At 43.8% G+C, this 16,405-nt stretch overlaps 1 protein-coding gene across 2 annotated transcripts in view; it reads right to left on the bottom strand.

Annotated features, from left to right (window-relative positions):
* Positions 1–15,177, bottom strand: part of SLC15A5 (solute carrier family 15 member 5) — a 51,760-nt gene extending 36,583 nt beyond the window's left edge. For both annotated transcript variants that reach the window (XM_068141662.1, XM_068141663.1), the window contains exons 1-3: positions 14,767–15,177; positions 11,607–11,829; positions 5,361–5,530 (exon numbers count right to left, since the gene is read on the bottom strand). In XM_068141662.1, the coding sequence (XP_067997763.1) occupies positions 5,361–5,530; positions 11,607–11,829; positions 14,767–15,136 (763 nt within the window). In that variant the 5' untranslated portion in view covers positions 15,137–15,177. The remainder of the gene's footprint in view (positions 1–5,360; positions 5,531–11,606; positions 11,830–14,766) is intronic.
* Between the last annotated feature and the right edge of the window lie 1,228 nt (positions 15,178–16,405).

Here is a 16,405-nt window from a genome sequence, read left to right on the forward strand (position 1 = left end):
TGGGTTTGTTTAGGCCTGAGAAGAGAAGGCCTGAGAGGAGGGCATCTTGACAATGTCTATAAATATCTGAGGGGTGGGTGTCAAGATGAAGGTGCCAGGCTCTTTTTGGTGGTACCCAGTGATAGGACAAGGAGCAATGGCTATAAGCTAGAGCACAGGAGGTTCCACTTCAACATTAGGAGACACTTCTTTATGGTGAGGGTGAGAAAACATTGGAACATACTGCCCAGAGAGGTTGTGGAGGTTCCTCTGGAGACTTTCTAAACCCATATGGATGCATTCCTCTGCAGCTTGTCCTCAGTGAGCCTGCTTTTGCAGGGGGTGTGGACTCGAATCACTGGAGGTCCTTTCTAATCCCTAAGATTCTGTGTGACTTGACTAAGAAGCTTACCAGCAAACAAGTGGAACTTGTGAGCCTTGTCAAAGCAGTTATTTTCAGAAGTATAAAAAGAGGTAGCAGAAAATCAAGTATAAGTTTGACTAATTGGCAGAGCTGGTTAAGGCCAGAGAAGAGATAACCTTTTGCTTCACTCTATGCTAGAGGTTGGACACTCACAAAAAAAAAGAAAAAAAGAAAGAGAGGAATGAAAAGCAGTAATGTGCTGTTACTGCTCCACAAGGGCTTGAAAACAGCCAGTGCTGAAACCAGAAGATGCATGGAGTACCCCACAACAAGACCTGAGGCAGCTCAGCAATGAAGCTACACGGCTGTGTCCTGGTTTATCTGACCATAGCCATGGCTATCTCCTTTCACTCACAATAGATGATGCTGGGTGAATCTTTCTTACTGAAGAAAAAAGACTAAACTAGACAAATTTTGGCATTTCCCCTGCCTTCCCTAATGGATCACCTGAGGCCTCCTTTAACATCATTTCAGCCAGCTACCTAGGAAACATTACTTTGTATGAGGCAAACCAGACAAATACATTATTAAGCTATGTTTCTCAGCATGGGATGCTAGCAGATTATAAAATCTAGTAAACTAGGAAGATAAAGGTGCTGGAAGTTGTAGCTCAAAAAGCAACTTGAATGATACAGAGATCTAGTTGACATGAAGAGGACTTTGCCAATGATGTTATTAGAATAAATATCTCATTCCTTCTTTAGAAGAAAATACTAAACCCCTAAGTAAAATATTAGTGAACTCTTCAGATCAGCCGCCCTGAATAAAAGGACTTGGGGGTGCTGGTGGATGAGAAGCTCAAGATGATCCAGCAGTGTGCACTTGCAGCCCAGAAAGCCAATCATATCCTGGGCTGCATCAAGAGAAGCACAGCAAGAAGGGCGTGGGAGGTGATTCTCCCCCTCTACCACACTCTGGTGAGACCCCACCTGGAATACTGCATCTGGAGCCTCTATTACAGGAAGGATCTGGACATGCTGGAACATGTCCAGAGAAAGGCCACAAGGATAAGCAGAGGGCTGGAGCTCATCTCCTATGAGGACAAACTAAGAGACTTGGGGCTGTTCAGTCTGGAGAAGAGAAGGTTCTGAGGAGACCTAATTGTGGCCTTCCAGTATTTGAAGAGGCCTACAAGAAAGCTGGGGAGGGACTTTTTAGGGTATCAGGGAGTGATAGGACTAGGGGGAATGGAACAGAAGCTAGAAATGGGTAGATTCAGATTGGATGTTGGAAGCTCTTCCCCATGAGGGTGGTGAGACACTGGAACAAGTTGCCCAGGGAGGTGGTGGAAGCCTCATGCCTGGAGGTTTTTGAGGCCATGCTGGATGTGGCTCTGAGCAACCTGCTGTAGTGTGAGGTGTCCCTGCCCACAGCAGGGTGGTTGGAACTGGATGATCCTTGAGGTCCTTTCCAACCATAACAATTCTAGGATTCTATGTTTAAAAGCATAAATGGTTTTATGAGTGTGCACTGTATAGATCAGCATAATTCACTGTATACTTGTATTCCTAATGTTCTCCTAAAAAACCAAAGGTATAGCTATTAAATTACAACTTTTATAAAGCAATTTGCCTTCTCCTTTACACTTCAGGTCTTGGCTCTAACTATACCTCGGGCCTTGGCTCTAACGTTCTGCTATTTGACCTTGATCTAATAATGAATATCTATGCTGCTTAACTACAATAAAAAGCCTACATTGCACCCTAGATAGTAGATACTTTTCCCCCCCACCTCTCATCTCTGGTCACCTGCCAGTCCTCAAAATTATAGCAGTGGGAAGAAATGCAAATGAAGTCCATACTTGACAGTCAAACATAATTGAATGCATGATCCATATTTGAAGAATAACCTTAGGATAAAAAAAAAAAAAAAAGGGCAGCACATAAAAAATCATTTAAGGTCACTTTTAGATTTGAATTACAGTTGCAAAGCATTTCTAATTTCATCATCTCATCAGATCACAGTATCACAGTATAACTAAGGGTGGAAGAGACCTCGAGGATCATCGAGTCCAACCTATCAACAGAGACCCCATGACTAGTATCACAAAGGTTGGAAGAGACCTCAAAGATCAAGTCCAACATATCAACACAGACTCCATGACTAGACCATGGCACCAAGTGCCACGTCCAATCTCCTCTTGAACACCTTCAGGGACGGTGACTCCACCACCTCCCTGGGCAGCACATTCCAATGACGAATGACTCGTCGGTGAAGAACTTCCTCCTCACCTCGAGTCTAAACCTCCCCTGGCACAGCTTGAGACTGTGTCCACTTGTTGTGGTGCTGGTTGCCTGGGAGAAGAGACCAACCCCTTCCTGGCTACAACCACCTTTCAGGTAGTTGTAGAGGGCAATGAGGTCACCCCTGAGCCTCCTCTTCTCCAGGCTAAGCAATCCCAGCTCCCTCAGCCTCTCCTCATAGGGCTGTGCTCAAGGCCTCTCCCCAGCCTTGTTACCCTTCTCTGGACCTGTCCAAGTGTCTCGATGTCCTTCTTAAACTGAGGGGCCCAGAACTGGACACAGGACTCAAGGTGTGGCCTAACCAATGCAGAGTGCAGGGGCACAATGACCTCCCTGCTCCTGCTGGCCACACTATTCCTAATGCAGACCAGGATGCCATTGGCCTTCTTGGCCACCTGGGCACACTGCTGGCTCATGTTTAGGCAGCTGTCGATCAGCACCCCCAGGTCCCTCTCTGTTTGGGAGCTCTCAGCCACTCTGACCCCAGCCTGTAGCTCTGCATGGGGTTGCCGTGGCCAAAGTGCAGCACCTGGCACTTGGACTTGTTAAATGCCATCCCATTGGATTCTGCCCATCTGTCCAGTCGGTCGAGGTCCCTCTAATGACACAAAGTATATTATTTTATATTCTGACTGGAGGAGACACAAACTTTTGCAGATTTTGGTGAAGTGACTGGCATTCTGCAAAGACTTGGGAAAACACATGATGAAGGAAACAATGCTCAGAGGGAACACTTGATAAAATTAATAACAATTAACAAAATTCTACTACTTTTGTTGATGGCCAAACTAGAAGTAATCTCCACATTTATGTTATTCCACTTAGTAGAATTCAACTGTTTAGATGATGCTGTCCCTGGAGGTATTCAAGTGGAGATTGGACATGGCACTTGGTGCCATGGTCTAGTCATGAGGTCTGTGGTGACAGGTTGGACTCCATGATCTTTGCGGTCTCTTCCAACCTTTGTGATACTGTGATAAACTACAGATTTAATCCATATGAAATAGTACAGTTCAGGGGTGGATAATAAACAATGATATATTTTTTTTTAACCTTCTCAGGTTGTAAGACCTCTAGTAAGCCCCAGAGAGTCAGACAAGGGCCATTCTCTTCCTGAAGAAGCCAACCAATTCTAAGCGGCTGCATTTTAACATGAGGGTTCTGGGCCACCTCAGAGGGATGCATTTCTTTGGCTCTGTTTCATAGAATCCTAGAATTGTTAGGGTTGGAAGAGACCTCAAGGATCATCCAGTTCCAACCACCCTGCTGTGGGCAGGGACACCTCACACTACAGCAGGTTGCTCAGAGCCACATCCAGCCTGGCCTTCAAAACCTCCAGGCATGAGGCTTCCACCACCTCCCTGGGCAACCTGTGTCAGTGTCTCACCACCCTCATGGGGAAGAATTTGTTTTGAATAAACCTCTCTAGTGACATCTTCACTACAATATTCCCAGGCACTTGGTTCATGTATTCATTCCCTCACTGCTAATATATTTTTGTTGTGATTATAACAAAAACACTGAAGTTTCTTGCAGTTTGTAGGTTCTATTGGAAAAAGAAAAGCAAGGTTTGAGTATTTATAGCCTTATGCAAGTCACCTAGGCTCCACTTACATTTCTGTGCTCGGGCAATGGAGAGGGGTAGCAGCCACCAGAGGCTTTTGTAGAGCTCAGGTACTAACTGGTGAGGCCACAGAAGCATAAGGACTTCTTCAGTTTTAAATATATCTGCATAGCCTGGACAGGAATTATTTAGAGCCTTTCAGTATTTCTAATTATTTTCAAAGGTGTAAATCCACATAAAAATGTTACATAAGCAAGCACAGTGAAATAACAATAAGCATGAGATCATAGAATCATAGGATCAGTCAGGGTTGGAAGGGACCACAAGGATCATCTAGTCTCAACCCCCCTGCCATGGGCAGGGACACCTCACACTAGATCAGGCTGGCCAGAGCGATGAAAGCAATTATAAACCCACTTTGCTACTACTGTGCATTCCTGTTTAGCTGGCTAACCACACTGCTTGCCTGCCAAGATACAAGTTCACATGAAGCAAAGTTGCACAGTTAAAGGAGAAAACACAGGTGTGCTTGGTGCCTTAGCATAGGCACAAACTCTGCTTCAACTGACCAAAAGACACTGGGCATAGGTTGAATCAGACACGACAAAATACAGCCCACCAGCACCAGACATACTACACTTCTTCCTGCACAGGCAAATGCTTTGACACATCACAGAATCACAGAATGTTAGGGGCTGGAAGGGACCTTGAGAGATCATCCAGTCCAATCCTTCTGCCAGAGCAGGTTCACCTATACTAGATCACACAGGAACTCATCCAGGCAGGTCTTGAGTATCTCCAGAGAGGAAGAGTCCACAACCCCCCTGGGCAGCCTGTTCCAGTGTTCTGTCACCCTCACAGAGAAAAAAATTCTTCCTCCTGTTTCCATGCCTTGAGGAGACAGAAAATGTACATAAGTTTACCATAAGACTGCATTCTACCTTTTCAACCTATCCATAGTCTCTAGCCAGGTCTGTCATTACAGAGGATGGATGTCAGCTCTTGCACACAAATGCTGTAGAGCTACACCCCAAGTCATCTCCAACCAACCAGAGCAGTGTTGCTGAAAAAACTTGTTTAGTTGTGCAGGTGGATCTTTTCTGTGAAAATAATCTCTAAAGATGGTTCCTAAGACACACTTTCCTCTTACCTGTTTTAGGTCTGTAAATCATTTCATCCCGCACCATGCGAATTGTGATCATGGCCATCAGCATGGACACAAAGGGGATAAGAATACCAAGGTTCCTGGCCACAGACTGCTGGATGTAAGAGATGCTGACAAAGACAACTGCTGAATTTAAGTTAACCAGCCAATAAAACCTGGCACACACAGACAAGAAAGAGAAAAGTGGAGAAGTTGAATAATATAAGGCCTGTAAAGAAGATTAAAACATAAAAGGCATAGTGTAAGCATGGACAGCATCAATACAGCACACATTGGCACAGCAATGAACACCAGATTTTACTTGGATGTTTCAGCTCCAAGAAGTATGTGATTAAAGTAACTGTACTAAGGCAGTGAGTCAAATAAATTATCACTCTAGTACTGGAAATATTCCTGTGGATCAGACTAATTCATTACAGCAATATTTACCATTTGCACATTTAATATCAGATACCATAAATTTTGCCTATGCAACATCACCAAATCACATACTTGAAGCTTAAGAGAGAAAAGTCTTCATGCTACCACCCCTTGTTCAAGAAATAATTTAATTCATTCATACAGAATACAGAATTAACCAGGTTGGAAAAGAACCGAGAGATCATCAAATCCAACCTATCACCCAACACTATCTAATCAACTAAACCATAGCACCAAGTGCCCCATCTGGTCTCTTCTTCAGCACCTCCAGGGATGGTGACTCCACCACCTCCCTGGGCAGCACATCCCAATGGCCAATCACTTTTTCTGTGAATAACTTCTTCCTAACATCCAGCCTAAACCTCCCCTGGCACAGCTTGAGATGGTGTCATCTTGTTCTGGTGCTGCTTGCCTGGGAGCAGAGACCAACCCCCACCTGGCTACAACCTCCCTTCAGGTAGACAGCAATAAGGTCTCCCCTGAGCCTCCTCTTCTCCAGGCTAAGCAACCCCAGCTCCCTCAGACGCTCCTCTCAGGGCTGAGCTCTAAACCCCTCACCAGCTTTGTTGCCCTTCTCTGGACATGTTCAAGCAACTCAACATCTTTCTTGAACTGAGGAAGAGATGCCTTTTCCATTAGCTGCAAGGTTCATCCCAAATTTTTGTTGGCTTCTGGAAATATCATGCTGAGGAGATCCCCAACATAACGTACTCTGAGAGAGCTTTTGGCAGTAGAAGTGCATCCCAAGTAGGTGCTGAGCCCCTCCTGTGCACAGAAGATATTCAAATGGAAATCACACACTCTTGGAAGCAGATGGCACATCAGTAGTGATAGGCTTTCCATGGTTTGGAACTCCCAACAATAGCACAATAAGCATGCAGTAAAGAATCATAAGGATAGCCAAAAACAACCCACAAAAATAAGGTATGCCAAAATAATGGATTTCCCTGAGAGGATGCAAAAGCATAAGTATTTATGTTCTTTATCCTAGCAATTGAGTTTATACCTGACAGAGTTAGCAGTACACTGTCATCACACTTTTCCCCTTGGATTCTGACTCCTGCCTAACAGACTAGACCATGAGTTCTGAAGTTCAGCTTTTTCTCACCCTGCTAAGGGATGGAAGGTGACCCCAGGGCTGTGCAGCAGTAGGCAGGGGAACATTCTTACACAGCTTGCTTCAGAGAACCCATGGCAAATGGGAGAAGAGTACCCTGATACACCACCAGGGTAAAGTGAGTGCTGCTGAGAGCCATGCAGCAGCAGCTCTTCTGGAACAAGGACTTCAGGATGTCAGGTAACAGGACTAGGTGGAATGGATCCAAGCTAGAGGAGGGGAGATTTAGATTAAACGTTAGGAAGAAGTTCTTCCCCGTGAGGGTGGTGAGACACTGGCACAGGTTGCCCAGGGAGGTGGTAGAAGCCTCATGCCTGGAAGTTTTTTATGGCCAGGCTTGATGTGGCTGTGAGCAACCTGATCTAGTGTGAGGTGTCTCTGGCCATAGCAGGGAGGGTGGACCTCAATGATGCTTGAGGTCCCTTCCAATCCTGACTGTTCTGCAAAACATATTTTGAACCTCTATTCAGCTAAAACATTCCAAGGAAGACAGACAGAAAGACAGACAGAAAACAAGTGACACAGCTGGTTCAGCTAGAACTTGCATAGAAGCTTTGAAACCATAACATTAAAAATTATCAGTTAGGGATTGTTCCAAACTAGAACTTTCACTAGCCCTTCTCCCAACTTTCTAAAGAATTGTGCCTGAGCTACCTATAGGCCCTGACACCCCTCATTACTCTAGGATTGTTTAACTAGAAGTAAGACTTGCCAAAGAAAGCCTGAGTGCAGGAGAATGCTTTTGTTTTTCCACCACTGTACATTGAAGTACTCCAAGACTAATATGTAAATCTCCTGTCCTCTCAAGAAATGGGGGGGGGGGGGGGGGAGGAACACAAGGTGTTTTGGCAATCTCCATGGACCAAGCAAGAAAGATAAACTAACCTCAATGCACACATCAGAATTTTGGGGTTGGCTTATATTATACTGACAGCAGGAGATAGGAACCTGCACGAAGAGAAGCACACCCTGCTAGCTCTCAGACTGCAGCTATCTGATATTGCAATATTTGGAGCTGCGATATGTAAAGCGTCTCAGAGACCCCAGTGGAGCATAGTTGAATTGGGCTGAGGAGAGACTGAGGGAGCTGAGGGCTCTTTAGCTTAGAGGAGACTGAGAGGTGACCTCATCAATGTTTATAAAGACATAAAGGTGAGTCCTGAGAGGATGGAGCCAGGCTCTGCTGGGTGATGCCCAATGGCAGCACAATGAGCAATGGTGGAAGCTGCGCATAGGAAGTTCCATGGAAACATGAGGAAAATTTTTTTCACTGTGAGTGTGACAGAGCACTGGAACAGGCTGCCCAGGGGGATTGTGGAGTCTCCCTCTCTGGAGATATTCAAAACCCAGCTGGATGCATTCCTGTGTGATCTGCTCTAGGTGATCCTGCTCTGGCAGGGAAGTTGGACTGGATGAGCTTTTGAGGTCCCTTCCAGCCCCTAAAATTCTGTGATTCTGTGAGTTAGTTAAATACATGAAACCAAGTATCATGTCAAACTTTGTAGGCAACATCTCCTTCTTGGAGTTTTGACACTCCGAGGTCTCCTCACAATGAGAGCCAAATGCCAGCTCAGGAGGCTCATTTCAGGAATGTGTCCAGATGCAAACCTAAATGCTGTTGTGACATGCCTGTAACAGCTTAATCATCATCTTATAACATTATACAGAAATGTAATGGCATGTTATGGAGTTCTCTGAAAAGACAAGGGGGACAAAAACAACCACCCAAAGGAGCAGAAAAACATTTTTAGAAGGCAAAGTAAATTTTTATCCAGGGTAATAATAGAAACTGATCAGCAGCATATGGAAAGAAAATTTGAGAAGAGGAGAGAGAACAAGATAAATGCTGCAGGTCTCATGTTCTGTGCATCTTATTACAGTAGATCACAACGCTGATGACTCTCACCCCTAGTCTGGATTCTGCTCTTTGCTCACATTCTCTGCTCCCATAGGCACAATTCACTTCTCTTGCTGCAAAACCAGTATAAGTCCATCACCTTACATTAGAAAACTAGAAGCCTTTAGGGAAACAGTTCAGCAAAATCGAAGCACCTTTTGCACCTAGTGTTGGTATCTCTTAAGGGGGCCTACAAGAAAGCTGGGGAGGGACTTTTTAGGGTGTCAGGTAATGACAGGACTAGGGGGAGCAGAACAAAAATAGAAATGGGTAGATTCAGGTTGGATGTTAGGAATAACTTCCCCATGTGGGTGGTGAGACACTGGCACAGGTTGCCCAGGGAGGTGGTAGAAGCCTCATGCCTGGAGGTTTTTAAGGCCAGGCTGGATGTGGCTGTGGGCAACCTGATGTAGTGTGAGGTATCCCTATCCATGGCAGGGGGATTGGAACTGGATGATCCTTGAGGTCCCTTCCAACTCTGACAATTCTGTGATTCTGTTTATTTACAAGGTCAGAGCCATAGTTCATACCAGAGTTTAGAGCTATGCCCTAAATGCACAAGCCAATCTTCCTCATGGATTCAGTTAGACAACAGGTAACTACAAGGGCTTTTAATCCAACCTTGAACCCAATAGTTGAGATTGTTTAAACAGAAATTGTCTAAGAATACATTCCCCAACTCACCAAGAATTTGCAGCCATCTCACTCTACCTTATTTTAACATTCATTCCTGTGGCAAATACCAAGAGAAAACAGCCTGCTATGGGGAAAAAAAAAAAGTGATTATATCCTGGGAAGTTAATGAGATTAAGAATGCTAAGAATGAATGCCCCATTTTTTTACATCTTAGATTGCACTCAGTCTCTCCTTGGATGCTGCTGCAAAATTATTACTTTTTTAAACTGCACACATGCCTTTCTTGATAGCTCCAAAGTTCCAAGAGCTGACCCATTTGAATTCCCCCAAGGACCTTTTTATTCATATTTTATCTCCTTTTGTAATCAACACTGAGAAATGTCACTTTGATTAAACACAATTCTGAATGGCTAAGACCACAGTACAATAAATTCTCCAGAGCTATCTTTCAGAACGACCGATTGCTCTCCAGTCTTAATCCCCCAGAGTCTTATTTAATCAAAATTATGTTGCTAATTAAGGATTAAAACTCAGAATGGAGCAAAAAGGAAGGATTTTCAAAAATTATTATTATTATTATTATTTTTTTTTTAATCTTCTCTCCTATGGGCAGGTCAAGGAGGCAGAAGCTGCCCTAAGAAACTAAACAGTTCCATCCACCTTTGGTAAATCTGCCTTATTCACTGAAGTTTGGATTTAATTCAAAACTCTTTGATAATAACATAATTGGAGGGGAAAAAAAAGAAGAATGGCCAGGAAAGCCATCTCCAAAAGAGAGGAGATCTGATTCACTGAGATCTTCATTGATTCTTCAGCATTTCATTGTCAATATGCTAATGTGCTCAGTTTTTAGTTTAATAACTGTGCATGTGTAAGGAAAGGGGAGCTCAGCTCTGGTGAGGCCACACCTTGAGTATTGTGTGCCAGTATTGGGCACCTCAATGCAAGAGAGATGTGGAGGTGCTGGAGCTAGGGAAGAGGAGGGCAATAAAGCTGGGGAAGGGTGTCGAGAATAGTTCTTATGGAGAGTGACTGAAGGAGCAGGGGATAGTTTGAAAAAGAGGAGGCTGAGGGGAGACCTCATTGCTCTCTACAGCTACCTGAAAGGAGGTTGTGGAAAGGCTGCTGCTCTTCTCTTATCACAGGTAATTAGCGATAGGACAAGAGGAAATGGCCTCAAGCTGCAACTGGGTAGGTTTAGACTGGACTTTAGGAAGAATATTTTCATGGAAAGAGTGGTCAGGCATTGGAACGTGCTGCCCAGGGAGGTGGCTGAGTCACCAACCCTGGATGTGTTTAAAGGTCCTTTGGATGTGGTGCTTGTGGCTATGGTTTAGGGGTGAACCTCGTAGAGTAGGGTTCTTTGTTGGACTTGGTGATCCTGAGGGTCTGTTCCAACCTGAATGTTTCTGTGTGATTCTGTGTGAAAAAGGGGCAGTTTAGGGCTTATTTCACTTGCCTCGAAGCAGGAATTGCAACTACTTTGATCCTCACTCCACAGTTTATCCAGGAAGTACAGAAGATATCTATAGCACACTGAATAGTGCTACAGATGTGGTAAATAAAGGCAAACTTCTCAGCAACAGATCTGAAACAACTCAGTACACCCCTACCACTGCCCTTAGCAGTTAGAGACTACTGGCAATCCTTAGTTGCAGCAAATCACCAGGCTCTACTGCTAAAAAAATAATTGCTCCAATGTAAATTCTAACATAGAACTGAAGTTTGCCACTGTTAGTTAAGGAGTAACAGAAAAACATCCTAAAGGGATATCCACGTTAAAGGTAGCAAACCATACGAAATATGCTCTTCTGACAGCAATTAGATTCTCAAGTCTTGGAGCATTTGGGCAAATCACTTCACCCTAATCCTAACTGAAGATTTCTCTAGGAGGACAAAACAGGTGATCACTTACCAGTCTTAACAAAAGGAAAAGAAGAAAAAAAAAAGAGGGAAAAGTTTTAACAGAAATTACAGTAAACTCTTTCAAAACTCAAATGTTTTGCAGTTAAAAAGAAATCACCCACCACAATAAAACAAAAAGCCTCCAACCCCCCCAGCATTAAACATCTGTAGAATCTGCCTTGCAAGTCAGGAGTGAATTTCAAGGCAATGCTCTCTCATCCCCAACAGATATTTAGGTTGACATGAAGTTACCAACCAGTTGAAAAAAGAAAGAAGTTCCTTTGGTCTGCAGTCCTCAAGGTGGTAGGCACTTAGTGGGCAAACTATAGCTCTTATGCCTCCTATTCCCAGACTAGCTGTGAGTAGTGCAAAGTAGAATACTACTTTCTGCTCCCTTTTGGTTAACGTGTGAAGAATATGACGTCTGTCAAAGTAAACATCTTCAAAGGGGAAAGCCACAACAGGCAGTAGTGCTGTGCCTGGAATTGGAAAGAAAATTGTTATGGGTAATGGATCAACATCGGACTGATGAATAAGACATTTCAAAGCAGTTATGTTGAAAAGACAGATCAAAAATCACAGACACATGAGAGAGGAAGGCAAATAGAAAGGGGGGGGTGTCTTAATATTGTAGACAGGCAGAGTCTTTCTGCATGCCAATATAGCCAGCAGTGTGCCCAGGTGGCCAACAAGACCAATGGCATCCTGGCCTGGATCAGGAACAGTGTGGCAGCAGGAGCAGGGAGGTCATTCTGCCCCTGTACTCAGCACTGGTTAGGCCACACCTTGAGTGCTGTGTCCAGTTCTGGGCTCCTCAGTTTGGGAAAAATGTTGAGTTGCTGAAATGTGTCCAGAGAAGGGCAACAAAGCTGGGGAGGGGTTTGGAGCATAGCCCTGTGAAGAGAGACTAAGGGAGCTGGGGTTGCTTAGCCTGGAGAAGAGGAGGCTCAGGGGAGACCTTACTTCTGTCTCCAACTAGCCAGGTGGAGGTTGGTGTCTTCCCCCAGGCAACCAGCACCAGAACAAGAGGACACAGTCTCAAACTGTGCCAGCAGAGGTTTAGGCTGGATGTTAGGAAGAAGTTCTTCCCAGAAAGAGAGATTGGCCATTGGAATGTGCTGCCCAGGGAGGTGGTGGAGTCACCATCACTGGAGGTGTTTAGGAAGCAACTGGATGGGGTACTTGGTGCCATGGTTTAGTTGATTAGATGGTGTTGGATGATAGGTTGGACTCGATCTCAAAGGTCTCTTCCAACCTGATTAATTCCATATATATATTAAGACAACACCACTAAGGGCCCCTGAGAAAGCAGCCTTCCTCTGAAGTGCTTATAAGGATTCATGTTCTTCCATCAACTATAGAGCTCACTCTGGAAATGTAGCTCCTCTCACTGGCCTTTCTCTGCTTCCTGCTTATTGAGAGTAGTAGCTCTCCATTTTCCAGAGTGTACCAGTTAAAACACTTAACATCACCTGAAGAACCACTACTCCACCAAAAAAAAACCCCATCCCATTCTGGACTGTACCCTATTTTGAATCTTCTGGAAACCCCAGAGCTGTAATAGGAATCCTAAGTTAACAAATAAATTCCAAAAAGGTTTGTGGAATTTTTTTCCCTCTTTTTTTCTTTAGCTTCAAGGAAAACAGATGATTTTCAGAAACTTGATGTACAGAAGCACTGCTCTAAATTGCATTTAGCACCTCCAGTATGCAAGGCAAGTCTCTTAGATTTAATTTGCTATAGATTATCCAAAATGCAACTGGAGACTGAGTTCAAAATATAACTGAAGTGTCATCAACACCAACATCAGCCATGACTAAGGTAACAGTTGTGCATCAAACCCTAGCATGTCAGGAATGTTTAATGATCTATCTCCTAAAACCCAAAAGTTCTGGTTAAACCAATACCCAAATACACCAAGTTACCAGTTGTACACTTTAAGATAGTCATTGCAAGGACAAAACAGAAGCCCAAGGGGGAAACAATGGAGTGTAATAGCAATCATTTTTCCAGGCTGCTTGTGCAATGGCTTTGCAATCAGCTCAAGAACATCTCAGGAATGTTTTCCTTACTTTGTTGCATGTCTAAATAAAACCACAGCTGTCTATTGCAGAAATCAGACATGCCTGTGCTCAACAACTGGGCCAGGTAAAAGGTAACTATCAGCTTAGTTTGAGGCTGGCAAAATAATTACCAGCTGTGAGATGCCACAGAACATCATGCCTGGGTTGGATTGTGCTTTTATGGGAAAGCCCTCCAGAATAACACATGGGGAAGATTCAGAATGTCCTAATAGAAAGCAAGCTCTCAATAAATGTATTAAAATGAAGCCTCTCTACAGTTTCAAGGATTGTTTATACTGCTATGTGCTTAAATATGTCTCTCCCTCTTGTCCAAATACAACAGCCATACACCTTCACATACAGTACTACCAACCACTGGGAAACACAGAATTAACCAGGCTGGAAAAGACCTTCCAGATCCCCAAGTCCAACCTATCACCCAACACCATCTAATCAACTAAACTGTGGCACTAAGTGCCTCATCCAGTCTTATTTTAAACATTTCCAGGGACGGTGACTCCACCACCTCCCTGGGCAGCACATTCCAATGGCCAATCTCTCTTTCTGTGAAGAACTTTTCAAACTCTCTCTAACTATCTTTCTATCTAAAGCCTCACATTTGCACCACACACTAGTAACATTAGATGCTTTTTAAAAGGACTAAATTTAAGAGCTGAGCATCCATCTGTATTCTGAGTAGCTAAGCCACTTTAGAAGTCAAGTTTCAGCATCAACTATCCAGAAGATGCACAGGCAAATGCTTCTTAGTCTTGTTCTGGCACTGCCTCACAAAAATAATGCAGTGTAGAGGAGAAACTAACTAGCTGTTAGAGAAGGTAGGCAAGAGAAACACAGAATGTTACAGGTTAGAAGGGACTTCCAGAGATTATGAAGCCCACCCCCGCCTGCCAAAAGCAGGATCACCCCGGGTAGATTGCACAGGAATGTATCCAGGAGGTTTCTGAGAGTCTCCAGAGGGGACTCCACAGTCTCCCTGGGCAGCCTGTTCCAGTGCTCCATCATCCTCACTGTAAAGAAATTTCTCCTCACGTTGAGGTGAAATCTTGTACATTCATGTTTGTATCCATTGGTCCTTGTCTCATTACTGAACACCACTGAAAAGAGCTTGGCCCCCTCCACTTGACACCCACCCCTCAGATATTGATAGACATCATTCAGATCCTCTCTCAGCTTTCTCTTCTCAAGAGTAAGCAGCCCTAGATCTCTCGATCTCTCAGCCTCTCCTCACAAGGGAAGGGCCAGGAAAGCTGTTAGATCTGAAACACAATGCCCAGGAAGGCATTTCTACAACAGAGCTACTAAACCAGGGAATAGTGACCAGGGTGAACCTACCCAAGATGTGAAGAAACATGCAGATGCACACAAGCTTGATCCTCCCAACAAGGCATTCAGCAAGCCAGCCAACCAATACTGGTGTCAGCATGGAGGTGCCCACAAAGCACATATTGACAATAGCTGCCTGGTAGTTTCGATATCCAAGCTTGACAGTGCAGAAGAGGATCATGTTGCAGACGATGCCAAAAAACGTGAATCTCTCACACAGCTCCACCAGCAGCACACAAATAGCCTCTTGGAGCTTCTTCTCAGATTGAGAGACGTTTCCAGTGCACTTGTTTCTCCCTGGTAACAGTCCTTGCTCCTTGTCAGCCATGTGTTTCAGAAGCTGCTTCTCTTGCATATCTCTTCTGTCCACATCAGGCATGCTTGACTTCTTTTGGAGTACTACTGAGTAGAGCAGCTTAAGTTACAGGTACACTTCTGTTCTCCCCCTCTGCAATTAGCAAACTGTTAAGACTTTCACTTTGAATTCCACACTTCACTACTACAATTTCTCAGGGCACCTGTCACTTTTGTGACATTACAGATAGGATCAAAGAGGATTAAAAGAAAAATAAGATAAGACAAAAAGAAAAAATCTTGAAATATATCAAAGGGCTATATTGCCATTTCAGCTTCTGAATTTAGCACCACTAAGGAACTCAATCAGCTCATTTAATTAGTCCATTTGGGGCAAACAGGAGTTTGCCCCAGAAATATATCACCTAATATATTACGTGACTCTGCTACTGCGTGTGCAACTCCATCTGTATCTTAAAGAGAAAGGTTTAAATACACACAAAAGTTAACATTTTCAGCAGAAGTCAAATAATAGACCAAGAAAATAATTTGGTTGAAATAATCTGATACTTTAATTAGGCAACAAGTGAGAAATGTGATTCTATGATTCTCTTTGCTAATGAATACAAATAGCAAACAACGATGAAGAGAAGAATAGATGTAATTTTTTTAAGGTTAAGAATATCTAATCATTGCATTTCTTGATATTTTTGCTTGCAATTCAAATAAAGGGAATTACAAAAATAAGTAATGCTACTACTTTTAAATCAGAAAAGTGAATTTTAAAAGACAGTAAGTTGAATGTATTAGCAAAGAAAAAAAGGCAATCTAAACCAGATCTGCTTCTCTAGCCAGATATTGCACCATACATGTAGAATAGAATAAACCAGGTTGGAAGAGACCTTCGAGATCATTGTGTCCAACCCATCAACCAATTCAACCCACCTAAACAACTAACCCATGGCACCAAGCACCCCATCAAGTCTCCATCTGAAAACCTCCAATGACGGCGACTCCACCATCTCCCCAGGCAGCCCATTCCAATGGGCAATCACTCTCGCTCTATAGAACTTCTTCCTAACATCCAGCCTAAACCTCCCCTGGTGCATCCTGAGACTGTGTCCTCTTGTTCTGGTACTGGCTGCCTGGGAGAAGAGACTAACTTCCACCTGTCTACAACCTCCCTTCTGGTGATCATCATAAGGAGCAGAGGCATGGATGATGATGTGGTCTCTCACATCAACCAAAAGCAGTCACAAGCTTGAAAGGAAATTAGGAAGAGCCAAACTTACAGTGCTTTATAATGGCTCTGCAACCTTATCCACAGAGAAGTTTGCTCATTTCCCAAATCAGT

This window comes from Melanerpes formicivorus, unplaced genomic scaffold, assembly GCF_026170545.1.
Source record: "Melanerpes formicivorus ecotype bairdi unplaced genomic scaffold, bMelFor1.0.p_v2 SCAF_8, whole genome shotgun sequence".
In the NCBI taxonomy this organism is placed as follows: Eukaryota; Metazoa; Chordata; class Aves; order Piciformes; family Picidae; genus Melanerpes; species Melanerpes formicivorus.